Genomic DNA, 23,129 nt, shown 5'->3' with positions numbered 1-23,129 from the left:
GGTAAATGATTGTAATTGACATGGTATACTTTTGCTATTGTTTAGAAAGTGCTGCTGACACGTTTTATGTCACACTAGAGGCGGACGCTTGTATGTTAAACGTCATGCCTGTCATGCCTCCTTTGATAACAGATGTAATGCAGTTCAAAATCACACACTGGAGCAGAATGATGCCACCGTCGGTTGGTTTTGTGTAAAAGTGCAGGGACGATATGAAGGGGGGAACTATAGTGCGATCTGTGTAAAAGCTGCTATTGGCTTCATTTTCCAGCCCCAAAGTACCAACACAGCCATCTAAAAAACATGATAGATAGTTTCGCCATGCTGCAGTTTATCATGAGTCCAGTTCAGGCAGTATGTAATATACTAAAAGCTGTGTTTCCATAACAGTCTAAGGCTAATGTTAATTAGCAAACTAAATAACTTGACATTTCTGCCTTTTTTTCGCAGAGGCGAGCAGTGAAGAAAGAGCGAGAGTCCCATCCACTGATCTGATAATGAATTGGTTCTGAAGCATATGTCACAGTTATGAATGCACTGCTGTGGAAAGCCTGTTTGAAATGGCACTTCAGATGATATATACGAACGCACCCTCCTCTCCTGTGAGCTGGTTATGCTGCGTCATCATGATTCAACCCTCCCTGCCTAATCTGTATATTACCGACCGTTATGTCGGCCTTTGAAGCCTCGCTCCTGAACCTTTCTGTGCGTTTTGCCCTTCGATTAGTCATGCAACCGCAGTCCTGTAGGACCTCATTACTGTTGGTTATCATTTTAATCTACTGAGCTGCTACAGGCTTGCTGGAGGAGGAGGCCACGCTTGAAATCTATTAAAAGGGAAGTGGACATGGATGAGTGGTAGAGGAGTCAGCGGAGAAGTCCATTCCCTCTCTGTTTCCTTCTATTTTTCTCTCTTTTCATGTTCTTTTTTTCCTTCTCTCTCCTCCTCACCGTCTCAATCTCTGTCGTTATCCCTCGGTCTCTCTCTCCATTATCTCTCCGCTCACTCTCTCCGCCCCGCTCAATCTCTCTCTCTCGCTCTATCCGGGGTTTTCATCTTGACCTTCAGACACCTCCTCCTGGTGCCACTTTAATAACTTACGGGGGGAAATAGGAAATGTGGTCTCAAGTCAAAATTGAAATGGGTTTTTCACTGCAGGCTGTTGATATTCTGGTGGCAGAATAAGGGAAGCTGCTTCCAGAATATTTTTCATCAAGTTCGCGCTCGGCATCATTTTGGTTAATGAAGAGAAATGATGCGATGCAAAGTTTCCTCTTTGACCTCGAAACCTCATTTCCTTGACCTGAGGTGCTTCCATCTGAGCCCATGCAACATCTGTTCATTTAGATGAAGATGTTTAGAAGAATGCTAATTTTTGATTTTGTCCTCCCTCCATGTTTTCTGTTCTTTTGCTGCAGAAAGTGAATTACAGTAGATCCCAATAGTGTAAACCGGAATCATGAAGCAATTCTGTCTCCGAAAAATTACATTTGTTAACGTAGGCCTAATCTCTGTCTATATTATGTTCAGGGACAGCATGTCTTTGAGTTACTGAATACTACATTTATTTATCGCGCTGGATTTACAGGGAGGAGGTCAGCATGGATTGCAGACGTGCAAAGTGCAGGGCGGTGACACCAGAATCCCTGCTCACACCCAGACTCCTGTCTGTGGTTGGGGTTGGGCAAAAAAAATATTTGGTTAAGATTGCAAATTAGCTTAAATGTTCATTAAAAAGGGTATAATAATAAAAAAAAAGATAATGCTGTGGTCACTACGACTGGATAATGTACTGCAATAATGCCTGTTTTGGTGGAAAACCAATTAAATATATCCGTTTCCCAGACATTCTGTTTTTTTGGTGGCACACCACGATTAAAACATCTGCGACCATGTATTGATTTTATATTTTTGAAACTGGAACGTTCATTAGGAGCACTGTTGGAACATATGTGCCTTTTTTTTATTGCACCACACTTTTGTGGTGCAGAGCCCATTCTGGGCACAGACAGAGCAGCATAACACCAGACGCAGTGATACATAACTGTTTATAGCACTAGGTCTACTAGCTGCTCCTTTCATCCATCAGTCTGATCAGCTCTGGCCAGATCGACAGATCAGTCGTTCATCCTGCAACTCAAACTGCTGCTGGGGAGAAAAAAAGCATGCTCAGTGTTCACAGAATTATAAAAAGATCCAAATTAAGAGAGTGGACACAGAATTATAGAAAACGGAAAGATTTTTTAAAAAAAAATCAGAAGTAGGAGGATAGGATCACATTTAATGTCCCTGGCGGACATGCATTTAAAGATGCGGATGGCTGTATTGCAGATTGAGTGATCCTATCGCAAGTACCTTTCACTCAAAAATGTACTTGCTGTTTCAAATTAGTGGGATAAAAACTTCTAGGAGACAAAAATAGCATCCAGTTTTCCCCTTTAGCTTTTAAGGTTATTAAAATTGTCTTATTCAATACTGTCCAAAAGAATATAAAATATATATTGTTTTTCTTCTTGATCCACATTTTAATTAAAGCTATATGATGTTTATACTTAGGGAAAAACTCTAAAAATCTAAGACCAAAAGTGTTTAAAGGTTGCATCATTACATTAAATTGAAATACTAATTATTTTACAAAACTGAGAAAAGCTGCAAATACTCACATTTAGGATACCTGAACCAGCAAATGTTTGAATTTTCTTCTCTCCAGATTTCTCAAATGGCTTATAAAAAATCAAAATTGTTGTCAATTAATTTTCTCTTAGTCAGCTAATAAAATCATCATTTCAGCACTATTTAACCAGCTGGTTATTTACTGATTTACACTGAATTCTTCTTAAAGAAAAATAGGCGCTACATTTGACTTTTCACTAAAATGTTACAGTATATTTATAGTTATCTGCAATCTTAGTGATGATATTGGACTGTTGGCAAGAAATCTAATCTGAACCGCTCCACTTTGTCAAACACAGGGTTTGATAAAATTATAATGATAATGGTACTAAAAATAAATTCAATCATTACAGCGCACTCTTGGAATCTACTTTGCGATCAACTGCACCAACATTAGACAGTCAAAGCCATTCATCTCTCTCTCTCTCTCTGACTGCCTGCATTACCATTAAATGAGATACAACAGTTCCCTTTTATCTCAGCAATTCCATTTCAACATATTGGTATGGGGAATATGATGTGGAAGCACCCAGAGAGCGTTCACTGTTATTAAACAATATGGCTGGAAACAATGTGACTGTTTTCCAATTTAATTTCATAGTGAATAACCTGCGATTTGATTTGATTTCCATTCTCTTCCCTCACTGTGGCTCGAGATAGAGACGGGCACTGCCTTTGCTTGGGGAGTGCGGAGGGGCGGAGGGGGTGCAGAGATGGAGAATGGCATCATTAACATTCTCTGACAGTTAAAGTTTCAATCTCGCTCCGTGGCAGAAACCCAATATTGACATAAAATGCCAGATGACAATAACAGACAGAGAAAGAGAGAGAGAGAGAAAAAAAAAAGAAGTGGAGCACTGGATTTGTGATGCGGCCCGTGCCTGACTAGGGTTGTGGCCGCTCCAATCTAATCAACATCTGAGTGATTGGAGAAGCTGTTGGGGTGAGCAGAAACAGAGGGGGAAGAATAAACAAAGATCCAACAGATGCAGGGGACTCCCCAAAAAGTATTGTGGGGGAAAACAATGCAATTTCAAGATAATTGATCTCAAACTAATTTTGAAAGTTTGGTTTCAGTTTGAGGTCTCTTGGGAAATAACTTTTTGTATATGTTCTGCTTCATAGGTCGCTCTGATTTTGCAACTTAAATTCACGTTTTTGGGCATTTTTTCTGATACACCAAAATCTTAAACTAATGAGTGCAAAAGCAGCTTAACATCTAAGATCTCAGCCTGGAGATGCATTCAAATCCTGGCTGCAACTACGGATTATTTTTTATCATTGATTAGTCTGCCAATCATGGTCATTTATTAAGATCATTAATCGATTGAAGCTGAGGTAGGCAGAAATCTGGAAAACACAAAAAATTGAAAAAATTCAAAATTTCTTAGCAGAAACCTAAAATATAAGTGATATTTTCACTCCATCTCTGAAACGCTTCGGTAATACTGACACGTTTTATTTTGTTTAATGTCAGACTGTGTTGTACAGTCTTTTTCGTAAGTTCATCTTTCTTTTTCGGATTGTTTTAAAGGCAGTTATTATTAGATATTTAAGTAGCAACTTCCTCTGCAGGATTTAGCGCCGCTGAATCAGGCTTTCATCGAAAGGACATGCACACGCATCTACATTTGTAGAACAGTCAATAGGAACGCCCTCCTGTGATCGGCCAAAGTCTCCCAACATGGGTTAAATTTTCTAAAGCCTGAAGATAGAGCCAAGAGGAGGTGCAGGAGTCTAGTTTTCTCTCAGTTCACTGAAATTACATTATCAGTCCCTTCAGGATTTTGCAGCCTGTTTTTTTGAGATTGTTGCAGCCTGAAGTGCCTGATTTCCCAGCAGGTTTTTAAATGAAAAATTGCAAAAATATGCATGCTGAAATGTTCATAGGCATCTTTTTTTGCATGAAGTTGCCAGGGCAAGTGAAAATTATAAAAATAGTTACGTTGCTGTTTCGGATTTGAAGCCTATTATTATAAACATTGAGTGCTGTTGCCATTCAACACAGCCCGATTGACTGTCTCCATGAGTCACTCTCCTCCTGCTGATTGAACACCGGCCCGTTAAACAATCCCAACAATCTCACGAACACACCAAAACAGCTTGACTCTGCTGTTAATAACCTTTGGGTAACATTTGGCGTGTGTGACTGTAAGCACACATGCCACTTTCTTAGCCCTGCCACTGTGTGAGCAACAGGCGTGGAGCTCACACTCCTGCAGCAGCAGTTTCATAATTAAGAAGCGATATATTGCCCACATCCAGCAATGAAATTAGATTTTACTTCAGTCAAATTTGCAGTTAATTTGCATTAACCGTTGCAATCGCAACATCACAACATCCTGGTGGGGCTGCAATATGCTGAAAGTTTATTATGGGATCTTTGATCAGCCCGTTCTCATTCTGAAGTTATCAAATACCACCACTTTGTCAGTGCTTTCTGCATAAGATCTTGAAGCCAAAAGCCACCTTTCCCATATGCATGATATTTTGCTGACTAGCCTCAGCTGAGAACATGGCCAGACAGAACCAGCCACAGTGTTATCATATGCCTGGACAGTAATACGCTGCCTACAGTTCTACATAAAATTAGATTTTACACATTTTAAATGGCAAAATTTCCTGTTAAGTTGCAGTGAATGGGAAAAAAATGCAAATTTGCACAGAATTCATGGGGATTGGCTGGATTTACGTCTATTGTTCAAAGTTTATTATGTGATTTTTGTCCAGTGAGCGATGAATTAAATCATTTAGTCTGTAAATTGTACAAAACAATAATGAAAACTGCCTGTTAGAATTTCTCAGAGCAGCAGGGGACATTTTGTCCAAAGATAATTCATTTACGATTATGTATCACAAGGAAAATAAGAAAAAATTCATATCTGAGAAGCTGGCATCAGAGAATGTTTGGCTTTTTTGCTTAAAAAGTGACTGAAATGATTAACTGATTACTGAATTTTTTGTTGACACTCTCAACAGCAAATCCAAGATGCAGCTGACCAGGGGGTGATGTTCGTGGGATTCGTCCAGGAACCCTACGGGGCCCCCTGTACCAGGATTCGAGAACCAGACACCCCCTCCCTCTCCCTGCACTCCAGCCCCAGCTCTGTGCTCGGTTCCCTGGGCAGCTGCAGCCCCTCAAACCCCTCAAGCCCCATAAACCACGCAGAACCTGGAGCTGAAGCTGACGCTTTGGACAAAGTGGGAAATGAGGAGGCCGGAGAAGGAGCGCCAAATGGGGAGAAGAATCAAAGTGAGAATACTGGGAACCATTCAGGGAGCGGGGTGGAGGGCAGCCAGGGCGAGGTCTCGTCTGTGGCATCTCCAGTACCAGATCTGGAACACAGTGAGGAGCTGACGGAGGAGCTGACGGAGGAGCTGACGGAGGAGTCGTCGTCATGTCACAATAACAACAAAGACAGCGGCAGAGACACAAAGGAGCGGCTGAGATACCGCCTGCGGAGGGGCGACGGTGAGTGGTCTCTATGGTTGCCATCATGAATTCAAACTAAAAGAAAATGATGTCTCAAGCAAAAAAAACATGCAAATTAGGTCTGGAGAACTCCTACATGCTGCGAAAAATGAATGAATCTGAGGGGGAGAGGGCTAAATGACGTAATGAGGTAATAGCTGAGTAACGTTATGTTTTTAATGGATGATTCCTATTCTGTGTTATGGACGGCCAAGGAAAAAAAAGTCGTGTACTGCAGAATACTGAATAAACAATAAATAAATCAATAAATAAATAGCTTATTTACATATAAAATCATACATCATTGTTCCGCTGTCACGATGGAGGGCGGACAACTGGAGGCAAAAACTACCAACACTGCACAAATGGTAGGGCATAAAGGGGGGAATTAAACTAGAGCCATCGCTACGTTGTTGTAATCCTCCGCACACCACTCGAGTTGCACTTTCAGTTTCCATCCATGTCTGTGAAAACATGGACGCTGGTGATTCCCACCTCTAATGTACATGTAGCAAAGATAATTTTGCTCCTTTCCTGAACTAATTCAGTACCATGACAACAAAGTAAAAACCACAAAAAAACCCTCTATTCCCTGACATTGTACTGGGGTGGGGGCAGAAACCTCAGAGGTAAATATCAGCGTATAAAACCTAAAGTATTTGCATGGCTAAATATCAGGTGAGTAAGGAAATGCTATGTTGTTATTTGAATGAACAGACCCTTAAAAGAAAATTGCACTAATTGGCCCAACAGGGGCTCCATAATTAAATGTCAAAATCTGAAATCTTAACAAAGCTTTAAAACTTGACAAGAGTCTTTATTCCAAATGACACGAGGCCTGCCGCACAGCTATCCGTACAAATTACACAGAAAGGCCTAATGAGGGATGATAATTAAGATAATTAAAGGTCAAAACTTCAAACTGTGAGCGGCTCCGTGTTGATGAGGCTGGTTTCTGCACCATTTATGGACATCAGATGAATGTTGTCGGAGCGTTTTATCATTTCAAAATGTTTTTTATGTTGCATGTTGATACAAATTTACACCTGTGAGCTCCCTCATCACACTGCTCCCACACTCTTAGAAATAACGCTTCTAAAAGGCTTCATCCCGGAGGGCTGAGGTTCCACCCAGAACCATTTGCTTTTTGAAAAATACTGTTTTGAAAATAAGGTTCTTAAAAGGTTCTTTGTAAGACAAAGACATCCATAAGGAAGGAAGGGAGGGTTCTCAATAGAATCTCCTTGATGGGTTCTGGATGACACACTTGGAAAATACATGGGTTCTTGGTAGAATCCTCCAGATGTGTTCTAGATGAAATCCTCAAAAAATAAATGGGTTCTTGGTAAAGCCACCTGGGTGGGTTCTCGATAAAACCTTTAGAATATGAAAGGGTTCTTGGAAGAATCACTTGGATGAGTTCTCAACAGCACAATAGATTCTCTGTAGAACCACCCTGGGTGGGGTCAAGATAACACCCTTGGAATATAAACGGCTCCTCTCTAGAACCTCTCGGATTGGTTCTAGATGAAATCTTTGGAACATAAATGGGTTTTCTGCAGAACCACCTGTGTGGGATCTAGATGAAACCCTTGGACTATAAATGGGTTCTCAATAAAAATCCCCTGGGTGAGTTCTAGGTAAAATCCTTGGAATATAAAGTGAGTGGGTTCTTGATAGCAACCTTAGGAGGTAGAAAGATTCTGGATATAACCTCCAGACAGGAGTTCTGGGTGGAACCATTCACAGATGGTTCTAGCTATTACCCCTTAAATTGAGCATATCCATCTGCAGAACAAAGGATTCTCCTGCAGGAGCAAGCAGATGAAGCCTATATGGTTCTAGTTAGCATCTTTTTTTCTGCGTGCAGAGCTGTTGGAGCAGCCGGGGTTAAAACCTGCGCTCACTCTTAACTGCAGCCTCTTGTGTCTCAGATTTACAAACTGGCAGCTTCTAATCTGCAGCCAGTATCTCTCTGGGTGTCTGTGTAATTTTGTGTTGTGGTTTCATTTGAAGCCATACCTTTTGGCTGTTTAACGAAAGAACAGCGTGGTGCCGCAGATCCCTCTCGAAACACTTGGCAACTGCGGAGGTGTCATTTCGTGCTATTGCCTCAATGTTACACAACAATGTGCTGCCTTGGGATATAATCCTCTCTATCTGTTACACAAAGGGACTCGTCTTATAGCTGTGGTGCATACGAATTCACACTCACACTTAGCCGATGACGCCAAGTCTGTGAAATTCACCACAACCGTTTTGCCGGGTTTTTGGGAAACTGAATATTTCATGGCTTTCTGTCTTTCCAGAAAGTGAGGCGCGTGAGCTGCACCTCTCTGAGTTATTCATGATGGTAGCCCCCCTTTTTTCTGTGGGAACGCTGTTAAAAATTAGCACAGACATTTATAGTTTCTGCTTTATTTGAGCATTTTGGATTGACAGATGGAGACACCCACCACATTCATCCTCCCTCCCACAGTCTCTCCGCCTCTCACCGAACTTATTTGTGATATGTGCCGGTGCAATGTGCAAACTGTGCATTGGCAACACATCTCAGTGGGAGTGTTAACGTGTGTGTGTGTACTGTATATTTGAATGTACAGTGTACAAAGCGTTTAGGTTCAAAGCACCTAATAGTGGGTGTTGCATAGTGAATCCGGTGCGCTCATACATCGAGCTTTTATTTGTGTCTTTCTGTATATTTGTGAGCAGTAACACATTCTTGGCACCACAGCAGACCACAGCCCACTGGTCCATCTGGGCTTCCCTACAGTGCATTTCGCAGCGAGATAATCCCCCACTGCCTCGTCCTCTACCTCCCTCAGCTTCACAGCTCTCTCTCTACCCCCACCTCCATACCCCTGAATCCCTGCGACAACGCCAGCAGCGCTGGTGTAGCAGCCAGCCGGGGTGGTAGGGGAGCCTGCCAAACTCCCATGTCCCTCTCTACTAATGCCCAGTCTGCCGAAGAGGCCGGAGAGTCTCGGCTGCTGCTGGCTTGTCCTCGCTAATCCTCAGATCTCGAGGTGAGCGCCGTGCAAGTGTTGGCAGTGGAGCTGGCGGGAGTCTGGGGCTTACGATTGAAAGATGATCACCGTCTCCGAGACTGGAGCTCTGGATAGATACTGAGCCCATAAGTTTGGAGATTGAAATGCTTGGATGGTTTGAAGGGAAGGGATTCTGGTGGAAAGACAAACGGGAAGCGTAACATGGTAGTGACAGCTGCACAATTAAGTCTGAATAAGACAACCGTGCATCCTAAAAATCACTTTCAGATAGAACGATTTGCATGAGCTATAACGTTTTGTAGGGAATTAAATGCCACCTGGGTTACTTTTTATGAACATATTGAGAAAACATTAATATTTTAACATATTTTAGCCTTACTTCCTCCCAACAACGTCTGTGCACTACAACAATGTCACCTTTCCTGTGTTTGAAAAACATTACCTTCAATGCAAATCAGTGGTTTACAGTATGGAGGTATTTTGTGAAAGTAGTGATAAAAGGGTGTGCAGGGGATGTAATGAAACTAAAGAAGCCCACACATAAGAGCAGAAAACAAGACGTCAAAACCTCCCTGCTGAAAAAAAACAGCTTGACCAGCTTGTTTGACCAATTTAAAGTATGTTTTGGCACCGTTTTTGATGGTTTAGCAGGTCATACCAGCTTGTGATGGTCAGTCTAGCTGGTTTATCCGCTGAAGTTCCTGTAAAACTGAAACCAAATCCATGTCCTTGAGTGTGGAAAATAACAGTGTCATGAGGGGGAGTATGAAAAGCAAAGGGTATAAACCAGTTAAGTCTGCTGTCATGGGATAAAGAGAATTTTTTTATATGACGAAAACAGTGAATTGAAAAATGATTATCAAAGACCCCTTTGGCATAAATACTTACTATACATAGAGTATGAATATATTCTGTAAGAGAGTTGGGAAGACAGTATACAGGGGAGATCGTGAAACACCAACCTCCCCCAAAAAATAATAAAATAAAATAAAACTGAAAACCAGACTAGGTGCAAACCCAGTATATGGCTGGACTATGTATGAAACTAGGGATGTACCCAATTCAGAATCAAGTGATGAGTCAAGTTCAAAGTCACAACTGACGAGTCCCAAGTCAAGTTACAAGTCTTAAAGTTTTAATTTCTAATCGTCAAAAAGTCATAATTTGCTCATAAATAAACATAATGCCAACATTAAATTCACAAAAATCGAGAATGCTTTTAAAAAAAAGCATTCACTCTTCCTAAATAGGCCGTTCTTTGTACAGCTGTAAATACTGAACAAATTCAGAATTGCTGTGTCGTTATCTGTAATTTACTGCGTGTAGTTTTTGAACCAAATGATCTGTGGTGTCATTTTTTTCCATCTGGTGCTCTGTAAAGTAGGTTAGTTCTTCATGGTTGTTTCCTGCACATTAATTATATTTGGATGAATTGATTCAAACAAAGTGGATGAGGGACGTGCAGTATAGACCTGCTGACAGCGAATAGCCTTTATGTTAGTTGATTCAGGAAATGAGGGGAAATTAACTGATTTATGGCGCTCTTTCTAAATAACATAGGCTGCTTTTTAATCTTTGGGCTTGGGTTAAAGGTATCAAGAAGGCATACTTTCAAGTCAAAAGGCTCAAGTCTGATTGAAGTCAAGAGTGATTGTTGATAAAGTCCAAGTCAAGTTGTAAGTCTTTTTTTATTTTGTCAAGTCTAAAGTCCTCAAATCTGTGCCTCTAGTGGAAGTTACACGTCTTTGCCTCTGCTGGTCACAGAAAATGAGTAAAGCAGTAAAGGTGCCACGGCCAATGAGGAATCACTTTCACTCACTCACACACTCACTCACACACTCACACACTCACTCACACACACACACACACACTCACACACACACACACACACACACACACACACACACACACTCAAAAAGACTTGATAAAGATATTATTGCATTGTCAACATGTAATAAGCAGGTGTTTTAACTGCCTGAGATATCTCTCCCTCTGATGCTGAATGCATTGATTAAATTGCTTGAGAAGTTTATCAAAGCTACAAACATAACAAACAGCATAAAATGAAGCAAAGAGCTTAAATTAAGAGCTTTATCAGAGGTGTAATCTGAGGAATATCAGTCGGAAATCATCAGCGTCTTAGTCAATGTGCAGAGGGAGTCTTTTCAGCTGCCGGGTTTTATCCTTGAGATCAGTGTTCGCTCTGCTCTGATGGGATCAGTGTCCAGCTTCTCAGATTATGGAAACAGACGTAGAAATGATGACATGTCATGTTGGAAAGCCACGCTGCTAAGATCACTTGCTGCCTGCCGACCTCGTCATTTGGACAGCCGGGCTGCCATCAGATAAGCCTTTGAAGCTACATGCTTTCAACGTCCTAACAACACTCAGACGCTCATTTTCTTGTTAGCCGAACTGCGGGCAACAGCATCCAGGTTAGCTGTGCAGACTTTATTCTGAACGGCTTAGCGGTCGTCTGTTGAGGTAATGACTTCCAGAGATTAGGTTCACAGGACTTAGACTGTGGTGGCTGTGTGTTTGTGATGCACAAGTATAGCTATAAATATCAAATTATTGGGGCATTATGTAAGATCTCACTGCCCTATAGCACATAATGACCATAATAATTCCCTAAAAGATTAATAAGGTTATTGATCAGTCTCTGGCTTTCACATCTTATTGTTGTTACACAGCCAAAAAGGAAATGACACTGCAGTAGTATTACCACTGTGTCTGGTAAAATATCACCTCCAGCAGATCTTTGCTCCGCTTCTATTACACAGTAATGTTTGCTGGTGTCATTTACAGGCCACTGAAGCACAAGGGGACAGGGGGAGTATCGAGCTGGCCAAGAGTGCGTTTTACAGATTTATGTTGGTTACTAATGGAGTTTCTCAAAGATCACAGAACCTTAACCTCATGTACTTTATAATAATAAAGTATCTGCTCCTCTGCAGGCTGCACTGGATTTCTCACAGAAAATATAAGATATCATTGTGAACATGTTGCAGGTGGGTCAAGTCCCGGCTGGTAAAACCACACATACCTCTTTTTTAGTTCTACTATATTAGCTTTGGTTCTTTAACTGGTTTGGTTCGGTATTCCTGGAAACTTGGTGCTATTTAGCAAACAAATCTGCATTTTCCATCAGTTTTAAGCAGAACTAATAACAAACAGAAGAAAACTGTAACAGCAAAATCATGGATCGAATTGGTTAACTGCAAACTTTTGTTCTGCTACTACAGATATCCAAATATGAACTACGGAAGCCCAGAGAGAGCAGTGAAGAGAAAACCTAGATTTTCATATTAAAAATCATCCTAAAACACAAACTTGCATTAGTCAATAAAACCAATTTATCACCCAACCATACTGAAAAACAACTTTTTGGGTTCTAAACCAACTTAATTTTGGTCATAATGCTCTAAGAGGTTCAAAATTAGGTGCAGCAACTGGAACAGAACCCATTCCATGTTGGTGGAAAAGGGAGCTGACAGAGAAAATGATGAGGTATGCAATCATCTGTTATCTTGTAATTTTATATAATATTACCAATTCTGATGCACAATTTTGTTATGTTAATTATTTCTACAATACATTACAGCAATGCAACTAGTCGATCACAACATAGCCTCAAACAAAACACCATGCTGTTCCTCAAATACAAGTGAAATTCAGCGATTTGAATGCAGTGACTTCTGTTTCAGCTGCAAAAAGTCTGCACATAGAGAATCACATTTCTGGGGCTAAATCAGGGTTTGTGCAAAAGAGTGCAGCAAAAAAAACAGGCTTTGACAGTGATTTGACTGACAAACTGCGAGTCGACACGGGCGCTTCCTGACTGATTATATAAATCATGGACGTTTAGAGGGCAGCTCTACAGATTTCTATCAAAAATGATTTCTGAAATACTCCAGAATGCCAGATGAAAGCACGGCTGCAGTTTGACTTACTATTATCCTGCAGACCAGAGTGATCGATATCAGAAAGACGGATTCTTTAAAACCTATATATAAATTCCCTAAGATAGTCCTCATAGCTTCTGGTAACCCCCCCACCCCGTTTTGCCCTGCTGAAGTCTCCCTTTAGGCATGGTACTTAATCCCTCTGATGCTCCGGCATACAGTATCTCCTGTGAACAGAGCACTGCTGAAAAGATGTTTACACACCCAGAAAGTCTTTCCTGAGAATATAAAGGTTAGAAAATGAGCTACCTACCCCTCCATCTGAATTACAGTCGCCCTGGTGCTGTAATCACAGCGTAATTAGACTGCAATGAAATATAACTCATAGAAAACTCTCAGAAAACATTGAATATTATGAGAAAAACAGAGGCAGAGTAGCATGTTTCTTGCTACTGGCTGTTTTTTTTATGTCAAGCTGTTATAAATGGAACAAATCTGACCTCTGTCTATAACAATCCCATCAGCAGCAATGGAATCATCTGTGTTGACCATGTTTTAGTTATCTAATTACACCGTGATTACAGAACATAAGAGCTGTGACCCCAAAGCTTTACTGCGTCTCTAAATCCGTTAGTATACATGACACAATTTTTCAAAAGCAGTCTTCTTCATGACCTGCCCCGAGCTTACAGAGACACAGAGAGGATTCATGGGACGAACCGCTGCGATAAATCATCTCAGGCTTGTGCACATAAACTGTAAACCAGTTTATATGATACAGATCGCTACAAAATCATTCGCGGTGAGGAAAAATGTGGCGTTTTGGCAAGTCGAGGGCATGTTGAATGGGAAGTCATTTCGTTGTTGTGCGACGTCCAAGATTTGTTTGCCATATTGTCCTCATTGTAACATGGCTAACATAGGCAGGGACGAGGGGAGGGTGTGCGAATATTCTGCTGTGATTCGACTTTTCTCAAGAGTGACAAATGACAAGATTTAGGGAATTTGGTGGCCAGCTGTCACATCAGTCAGACGAGCCAGACGAGAAATGGTTATAAATGATTCATTCTTTCTGGGTGTCTGCCGGACGGATGGATGGTCGGAGGAACCGAAGCGACTCAGCCATGTCCCCCCCCCCCACCCCCAACCGCCACCACTCCACGTCAAAGTGTGTGCGTGGACGGGTGGGTGGCAGTGCCACACATTCTGCTCATCCATCTGGTTCACTTGTGGAATGACAGTCCGACATTTGCATTCGAAAGAAAGGGGAAAATGTTACCAGACCGGATTTGAATCGCTCTCTGCCCGATTTGAACTCGCTCACATCTCACGTTTTGAGTTGTTGTTTTTTTTCCTCTTCAAAGCTAAGCAGAGCAAATATTTCACTCACTCACATCACAACAAATAAAACTCTTTCCACTTTGATTTAGGATGATATGAGCGAGGAGCAGCGACATACGTACTGTGGGCAGATTTCCAAGCTCGTTTCTCTCTCCTGAGGCCCTCTGCATTATGTATATTTCTGCTTGATGTAAACAACAGCTATCCGGAGAGCTTTTAATGCATTATTCAAGGTTATACTATGAATTAACTCAGTTACAATGAAATGGTCCCTTTTAAGTTCAGCATCAGCAGGGTAACATCACTTCTGGAAAACATTAAAAGGAATATGAGGATGACTTGTAGCATGAATACGATCAAATTGCTTTTGATTCACTTCACGTTTGTTGTTAAAAAAGCACCAAGTGAAAAAAAAAAAGAGGCAACAGCCTTGGAAAAGATTTTCAGCGCATTTGTGAGTCCAGCTCGGGGCAACACAAATCTCATCTTGTATTACTTTTTCATTTCTCGTCTATTTTGCACCTGCCAGGTGCAACTTTTGTTCAGGATATGATAATGATGTTGAAGTTTGTATTACAGTATCTTGCATACAAATTTGTTCTGTGTGCGTGAGCTCACAAGACCCCAGAAGTTAAGCTAAAGCAGCTGCAGAGTGCAGCATACTTTTGCAAATTAGGGATGAACCGAAATTCTGGGCCGATACCAATATGGATATCTAAAATAAAAAATGAGCAGAGAGCTGATACCAATGTTTTTGTTGGTGCTGTTGTTTATTTTGTAACCCTTTTGTGTCAGGTAAAAATATAATATTTAAAATAACCTCCTTTCACATGACAAACATAAAAAATAATTGCTTAAAATGCCTTTTTTACTAAATATATATGTCATAATTCCCTTTCTCCTTCAAAAAACTGTATGCATTCAAGTTTCTCACCAAATATACAAGATAACATTTAAACACTCTGTAAGAACGTAATAATTCACCTTCACCCAATTTTTACTTTTTACTGAATAAAGCTCGAACTCATCACAATGTATCTCAATGCAAACTCTGCCAGCTGTTAGCTCTGGCCATCGGGTGCTAATGTTAACTAGCGCTCTTCCTGCAGATTTCAACATGGATATGTTGTTCACAATGTAGCATTATCACTGAAACAAAAGGGTGCATCCCTTGACCGTTCAAACGTAAGTTGACAGCATCCTTTTGTCCCAAGTTCTGCTTTTTACAGCAGAAAAACATCGGCCACTGCCATCGTTGAATGTCATCTTATTTGCTGTTCGGCTAATGACAGTCAACAAGACGAATATCCACTGATACCAATTCGCGGCTGATAAATCTGTGAATCCCTACTTCAAATAATACAAAAAGTTCAAAAATTTAAAGAACACAAGTTTCACACAAACACATAACTGGATATGTATCCTGTAGTAATTATATACAAGAAAATTCAAGATTAAAAAGATCAGAAAAACAGTCCAAAACTTGAAATTTTCAGAGAAAGGTACCAATTACATTAAACACAATTAGACAGCTGACAAGTCAGGGTTAAATTTGTTGGAGGGCCTCAGCTTTCCTTTTTCTGTTTTTCTGTATTTTGCTTTAAGTCCCTCCAATTTTAGTGGACTAATTTCCATGTCAATGCCGGCCTGTTTTTCTACAGCCAATTTCTGGAGCTCAGCTTTCGTATCTGTTTCCAAGGACACAAGCAGACCATTCACTTTACTTAGCTGGTTTTTTACATCATTCATTCTTTTTGGATAAATTTTATTTCCAACAATGACACATTTTTCACAGGACAAGAAAAACTGGTTGAGAAACAAGAAAGCACACAAATTGTTATTTGCTGCTGACGACCAGGAACACGGTGGCCAACTTCTCTTGGCCAAACAAGCTTTTTGAGTGTCCTCATGTTGGCTCAGTTTCCTTGTTTGCTTTTCTCATAGGAAATAAATGTCCTTCCAATTGGTTATTACCACATTGCTTACAATGTGGTTGTGTTTTTAGTGTCCTAAAGTCACAGGAATCTAAATTCTCCCAAATCAAGATGATTGTAAAGAAGTGGTTCATAAATTAATACTGCAGATAGTTGTTTGCATTGCAACAAAAGTTTTATGTTTCAAACTAGAACTCTGCTGTGTCTCCGCCAACCGTTTACCGAGCCATTTCTTATAACTTCTGGCAGCCGAAGAGAGAAAGTGCTCGACAGACGTTGCCAAATTGCACTTTGGATTGTGGCCAATGTACAGCAGTAGTTCAATAATCGTGCAGTAAAACGTGGGACTTCCACAGGGGCTACATCTGTATTGTCACAACCCATACTGAGCTAAATCAATAGCGGAGGGTTTGTTTTCTACCGTGTCTCTACAGGGGTGGAACTGCTCGCTTTGTACAACCACCCGCCGGTCCGAGAGGGACAAGTGAAGTACTACACTGTCAAGGTGCCACTGCGAGTTCAAAACTGTGACGAGGGGGTCAAAGGCGTGGAGGCCAACTGGCTGGATCACATGACCCAGCACTTCAACAACGGAGCCTCGCTGGTCGATGGATACTTCCACCTGGGGAACGTCAATGGTAAGGCAGCAAGACTTGCTGTTTCTGCACAAACACAGAGTTTTACCAGGAAAAAGATGTGGGACAAAATGTCTCATGAGAAATAAAACTTGCTGCAATTTTAATAACCACACATGCTGTTTTTAGGTTACATCTCACACACAATAAAAGAACCAGAATGAGAGGTTCAAAAGAACAAACAATTCAAATAATATAGTTTTAGTCCCTTAAATACTGAAAAAAGCCTTCACCTCTGGTCTTCCACTGCAGGTATTCTTAAAGCTCAGACAATTATAGTTAAGAATTCTCAAAAAGGTTCCCAAATTGCCTCCTTTTCCCCTCATTCACAGTAAAAACTGTCAAGCAGAAGCCAAAATCTCATCAGCATCTATAAAATAAAAAGCCCGGAGCAGATAATGATGCACCTTAGCCTGTGTGGCATTAATTATGCATTAACTGGCATTCATTTTCTACCAGGAAACAATCAGAATATATTGAATAGCACTTGTATATGATAATACTTCCTCCTTCACTGTCAGGTAGTGGTGTAATTCTGCAGGATTTTGTAGCCTACAACAAACAATATCATCAATATTATGCTGCATTGTGTGCTCTTCGGGTGGTCCCATTTCCTGAGTTCGGCAATCATTTTTCTGACTTCAGTGTGTTCATGATCTTTTAAGTCATAATGTGGAAAAAAACAGAAGCTATGAAGATGTGCTGCATTTCATTGCTCAGTGTCCCAGTGAAGATTCATGTTGCCATCTAAGTACCGTGAAAAAAACTGAAGCTCTGTATTACACAGTGATATTGTCCCAGATTTGTTGCTGCACCACTACATCCCCTAAAATTACTGCAATACTGCTTAACTGAAGTTTATTGCCTTCAAGTTAACATTAACTTTCCTTTACTCATCCGCCTTTTTTCTGCATATATGATGTAAGCACGGCAACTGGTGTACCAAAATTTTCATAGACTTTCCGAAGTTAATTTTTCCCAGCTGGGAACTTATTCCGTAACCACATGAACACAGGGTCAACTTTGAGGATGAATTTGACTGATTTCCTTTCCTCTAGCAGTTGAGGTTTACATTTGTGGCTTTAAGTGTCTCAAAAGCTATCGGATAGGAATAGGAATTGGTTCCAAATTGTCTGATCTCTCAGAATCGTATGCCTCTGAGGTTATCACCTCCTTTTATTCATGATGGCATGTTTTCCCGACAGTTGCGCAGTGCAAAACAATGACACAAAAGTCATGCTTCTAAGCTCACAGTGGAGAGGAAGAAATGATCAGAAGCATGACTTCATTTGACAAACAAAGATGACAACAGTGCTGATTGTAATATCTGTAAAAATGTATTGCTTTTTAGACTCTTCACACAAGTGCCACTATTTCCCAACCAAGCAGTATGACTGTAACCAAGTTATATCCTGTGTAATAGCACCACACAGGCAAATTTATTAATATTATTTTTAAAACAATGGTAAAACAGCTGTGTTGATGATAAAAACCTGTGTAAGCTTACTTTTTTCACAGAAAATGATCAGGAATCTGTCTTCTTTGCAGTCAGTAACTAAGATGCTCAGGGTCAATGTAGTGGAGTAAAAGTGAAAGTTGACAGACATATAAAAACTCCAGTATAGATACTCCCAAAAATACTTAAGTGTTGTAACAAACATCTGAGTGTGCAATAATTTTTATAGACTATATTTTTATACTTTTACAGTAAAATATACTTACACACCATGTGTGTATTACAATAATCCTGAACAACTATCAATCATCTGTATAATATATACAATATCTGTATAAGTGAAAGGTGTAAATAAGGTATATAGATTTTCTATAATTTTTTTATCTGATCAAATTTATGTTTTTGTGATATTTTCATCATTTTTGAGCTCTAAAATCAATTCATTTCATCATTTGCATTTTTCTTTTGTTTCTGACTCTTGAGCTGCTGTAACGTGTCTTATCTCATCTTAGCTAAGCTTGGTTTATCTTATCTTAATAGTGCTCTGAATGTCACGCACAGAACCTTTCACACCAACGTGTCATTGCGAGCATGTTGCTGACAAAGTTGCAAACCTACCACCATCGTGGTGTGGTATTTTCACTCATAAAAAAAGCCCCGTTTCAGTTCAGTTGCTATAAGACTGGATGAAGGCAACATCAAATACGTGGGTAACATGTGAAGTTATTCAGAGTCTTCCACAAAGGTAAAATGTTGGCACTCTGCTTTAAAGAAAGCTGAGACGCTGCAGTGGTGTCTTACAAATCGACAGAAGGATGGAGTCTGTTTTCACCGGCGCTGTGCGGCTGACATTCTTTCTTTATGGCGGATGCTTTAGAAGCTCGAGTTCATGGAGCCATTTGGTATCCTCTTTTAAACTATTTCCTGTTTGGGTTTTCCTCTTCCATCAGACCCCGGCGGCAGCTCTGTGCTTCTCTCTGACACTGGAGAAATCAGCCAGCCAGAGTAAATAAGAGTCATAATTCATTAATCTGGGAAAGTGAACGCCTCAGCAGCTCTGAAACATAGATAATTAACCTGATAACAAATTAGTGCCTCCTTGCATATTTTATTCCTGAGAATGGAGTAATGAAGTGTATTATTATGATTCAATTTTTTTCTGCTTATTAGGGTCCTCTAACATATTTTGCATTTTTCATGCGCTGCTAAGATATGCGTCTCTTGAACAGTGAAATTACTGGGTAGGACTGAAAGCAGCTGCATTGTGAAACCGTCTCTGCTTTCGCTGACTTGTAGGACTCAGCTCACAGCTTAAGCTCAGCCACTTTAGAAAACAGACAACTTTACAGAGGTGAACGCTGCACTTTGTGGATTTTGGTCTCTTGGGAGTAGCTGGCAGTGTGACATCAAAGCGGCACCCCGTTTGTTGTTCGCAGCTAATTACATCAAACAGCCGTGCAGCTCGGCTTTAGAATCAGCATCCATTCCTGCCATTTCCATATTTAGCAGCTTCTTTGAGTTTCTAAATTCATGAGGAGACGCTCGACACGAAGCAGGAGACCATCTCCACTTCATAAACATCAAGGACGCGCATGACAGCAAAAGAGCACACGAAAGGACATGGGCTGACGGAGGCAGTTGGATGGGTGATGGCAGAGACAGTGACAGCATTGTTTTGAGACACAGAGCAAACCAGCGGACTTCAGCTTTCATGTACTGACAGATACACGCACAGTCTAATGAGTGCAATAGGGTTTTTTTCAAAGGCTGACCTTCTTCTGTCCTTTTTTTTTAACTTTTATTCTGCTCTACTAATATTGTTGATACACTCTTTTATCCCTTAGATGAATGGTTGTAGAGCACGCCTGCTTTTTATTATGTATGGAAATAATCAGTTAGTAAACCACTTTGGTTCTGATAGAAATATCTCAATAACTGATGGATGGATTGCTATGAAATTTGGTATAGATATAAATAGTAACAAAAGAGCGAGTCCTAATGATCTTTGTCATCCTCTGACATTTCCTCCTGCACCACCAGAGGGTTGACATTTGTGGTTTTGAGTGAAATGTCTCCACATCTATTGGATGGATGGCAATGAAATTCAGTATTCATGTTGCCCTCAAGATAAATTTTACTATCTTTGTTTAATCCCTTCACATTTTGTATATAGTTTCATGATCTTGTGGGCATGTTAGCATGCTGACATTGGCATTTAGCTGAAGGCACCTGAAGTGAAGTGCAGCCTCAAAGAGTTGCTGGCATGGCTGTAGACTCTCAGTTCTTGCTTTTTCTCAATTCTTTAGCAATGTGTTGCTTCACACTTTATTATATCTGAGAGCTGGCTGGTATAACTTCAACCCTCTACTTCTAAGAGCCTCTGAAGTGCCTTGCTCACAGGAAAATAGCCTGAAGGATGGAAGAGATCTGAGAGATGCTGGTCCTTATTTGAACCACAGACTCTCATCAGAAAAATCCCACAAGCTTCCCTGATTGGAAAGTTTTAAGCAGTTGTAATGCCGTATAATCTGAGACAGATTATAAAATTTGGCATCTTTGTAAATACAACAGATTTTCCATCAGTCATCCACCCAAATACAATAAAGATCTACTTCAGTGCCAAGAGCATTTTTACTGTGAGTCAGCATTAACCACTAAAAGTGAACCATAAGTATTCATAACTACACTGTTTTTATGCAAAAGCCATCATTCAGTAACTGATTGAAATTAATTATCCATGCAGCTCATTGCACCTAATGCCACCATTTCAAATAATAACATAATTTATAATCCACTTGCAGGCACTTAAAGAGTTGCATGGTACCTTAACGGAACAACTCAGCCTCCATATCAGTCTAGATTGTTCTGGTGTGAGCTGTCGAGTTTTTGAGATATCAGCCGTAGAGATGTCTGCTTTCTCTCCAATATAATTGAACTAGATGGTACTCGGCTTGAGGTGCTCTAAGCATGAAAAAAAATACATTTGGAAAACTCAACAGCAATGTCTCTTTACACAAATCATGACCTGCTTACTCAAGGTAATTCACAGACCTTGTTGTGAAGTTTCATGTGGGAACTATTTTCTCTCTACTGAATTACGCCTGCCGACCACAATACCGAGCAAAACAAAGTGTGCATCTACTGCTAGCTCACCTAGCACCCTGAGCTCGCTAACGCCATTGATGTTTACATGTCGCGCTGTAACGAGTACGAGCCTCTTGTCCGTGAGAAGGTGCACACTAATTTTCTTCTGCATGGTGATAAAGTTAGCAGATCAGCAGAAAGAAAATAGTTCCAATACATCTCTACAGCCTATATCTCAAACTATTGACAACTCACACCAACACAATCTAGACTGATAAATAGCTTTACACGTAAGAAGAAAACATTTATTTTTGATTCGGACATGAACTGCCCCTTTAACCCTTTGAAAACTCAGTTGACTCACTTGTTTGTGCTGCATTTAGATGCCTTTCACAAATATTTAAACCTTTGAACCCTGAGCGAATTGATCTCTAAAAATGTGACAAAAGCTCATGAGCAACTTGAAATGCATTGTTTATCTTGAAAAAATGTTCAGAGAACTATATTTATAATTGCCATAATTATCATGATTATATATTTTAAATTATTTTACAAAATTTAATTTTCAAGCATTTTGTTTCAAGTCATGGCATTGTTCTTTTGTGTATCGAGGTTTTTTTTAAACACACACTTTGCCATTATTTTGTTTGTTTGTTTGTTTGTGGGGTTTGGAGTTGTTTTTTTTTTTCTTACTTATTTCTGGGTCATTTCTTCTTACTGTAGGTTGCTCATTGCCTTTTCCCTGTAGTTTTGAAAGAGATCAAGCCAATCTGCCTATTACCATGGTCATAGATCAGTATGTGACCCTCATATAAAGTGCTTTATTGTCCTGAATTGTTTGCTGCTTCTGTATAATTCAATGTCTCTGATCTCTATGTTTTTACTCTACTTGTATTTATACATGAACTAGATATGGAGTTAACACCTCCTTTTACTTGTATGCAAATTATTCCCTTAATAATTTGCATTATTAAGGGAATTTATTAACCTTTTAAAGACTTTTGAAAACCTAAAATATATTTTTCAGAGCTAAATATCTTGCATTTAATGCAAGGGGTGAGGAGGTTTTTGTTTATATTGCTGATTGTTTGAGCCTTCTGTTTTATGTGCATCACTGCCCACCAGTTCTAGCCTTTTCCGAAATACTGTGCTACCTTTCTGTCGTCTCTGACAGTCGGCTGTTTGGCATGGTCCAGGGGGATGCACATTTACACACAAAAACGCACCGTGTCCCTGTGCTCCTTCTAAAGATGGGTTTCCATGGTGAAGCTGGATGAGAAAGCATTAGGGGGCATTGTTTGCATGTGTGTATCTGCGTGTGTGTTCGACGGATCGCTCAGATGGTCCTGTCTGGTGTGAGTGAGTGGAGACCTCGCCTGTGCAATAGTAATATTGAATTTACTGATCCCGAGCTGCACGCAGGCCCCACTGTCATAAGACACGCATTAAAGATTCATATTAACTGTGGCACTGCCTGCAAACACACACACACACACGCACAGTAGGCCTACATGCATCGACGTACAGTTTTCCTTAAAAGACACGCACATACACCCATTTACACGCATGCACAAAATACACGTTAAGTTGGCGCTCCCTCCCTGGAGTCTGGAGCAGCGT

The 23,129-nt window shown here is 40.3% G+C and overlaps 1 protein-coding gene across 1 annotated transcript in view; it reads left to right on the top strand.

Moving 5' to 3' along the window:
• The window catches only part of LOC121945724 (raftlin-like), a 133,387-nt gene that overhangs the window by 80,930 nt on the left and 29,328 nt on the right, over positions 1 to 23,129 (top strand). The window contains exons 5-6 of the mRNA XM_042490029.1: positions 5,654 to 6,146; positions 16,769 to 16,972. Coding sequence (XP_042345963.1) covers positions 5,654 to 6,146; positions 16,769 to 16,972 — 697 coding nt within the window. The remainder of the gene's footprint in view (positions 1 to 5,653; positions 6,147 to 16,768; positions 16,973 to 23,129) is intronic.

This window comes from Plectropomus leopardus, chromosome 7 (assembly GCF_008729295.1).
Source record: "Plectropomus leopardus isolate mb chromosome 7, YSFRI_Pleo_2.0, whole genome shotgun sequence".
Lineage (NCBI taxonomy): Eukaryota > Metazoa > Chordata > Actinopteri > Perciformes > Serranidae > Plectropomus > Plectropomus leopardus.
Note: the sequence above shows the minus strand (reverse complement) of the source record. Positions and strands in the feature narration are given on the sequence as shown.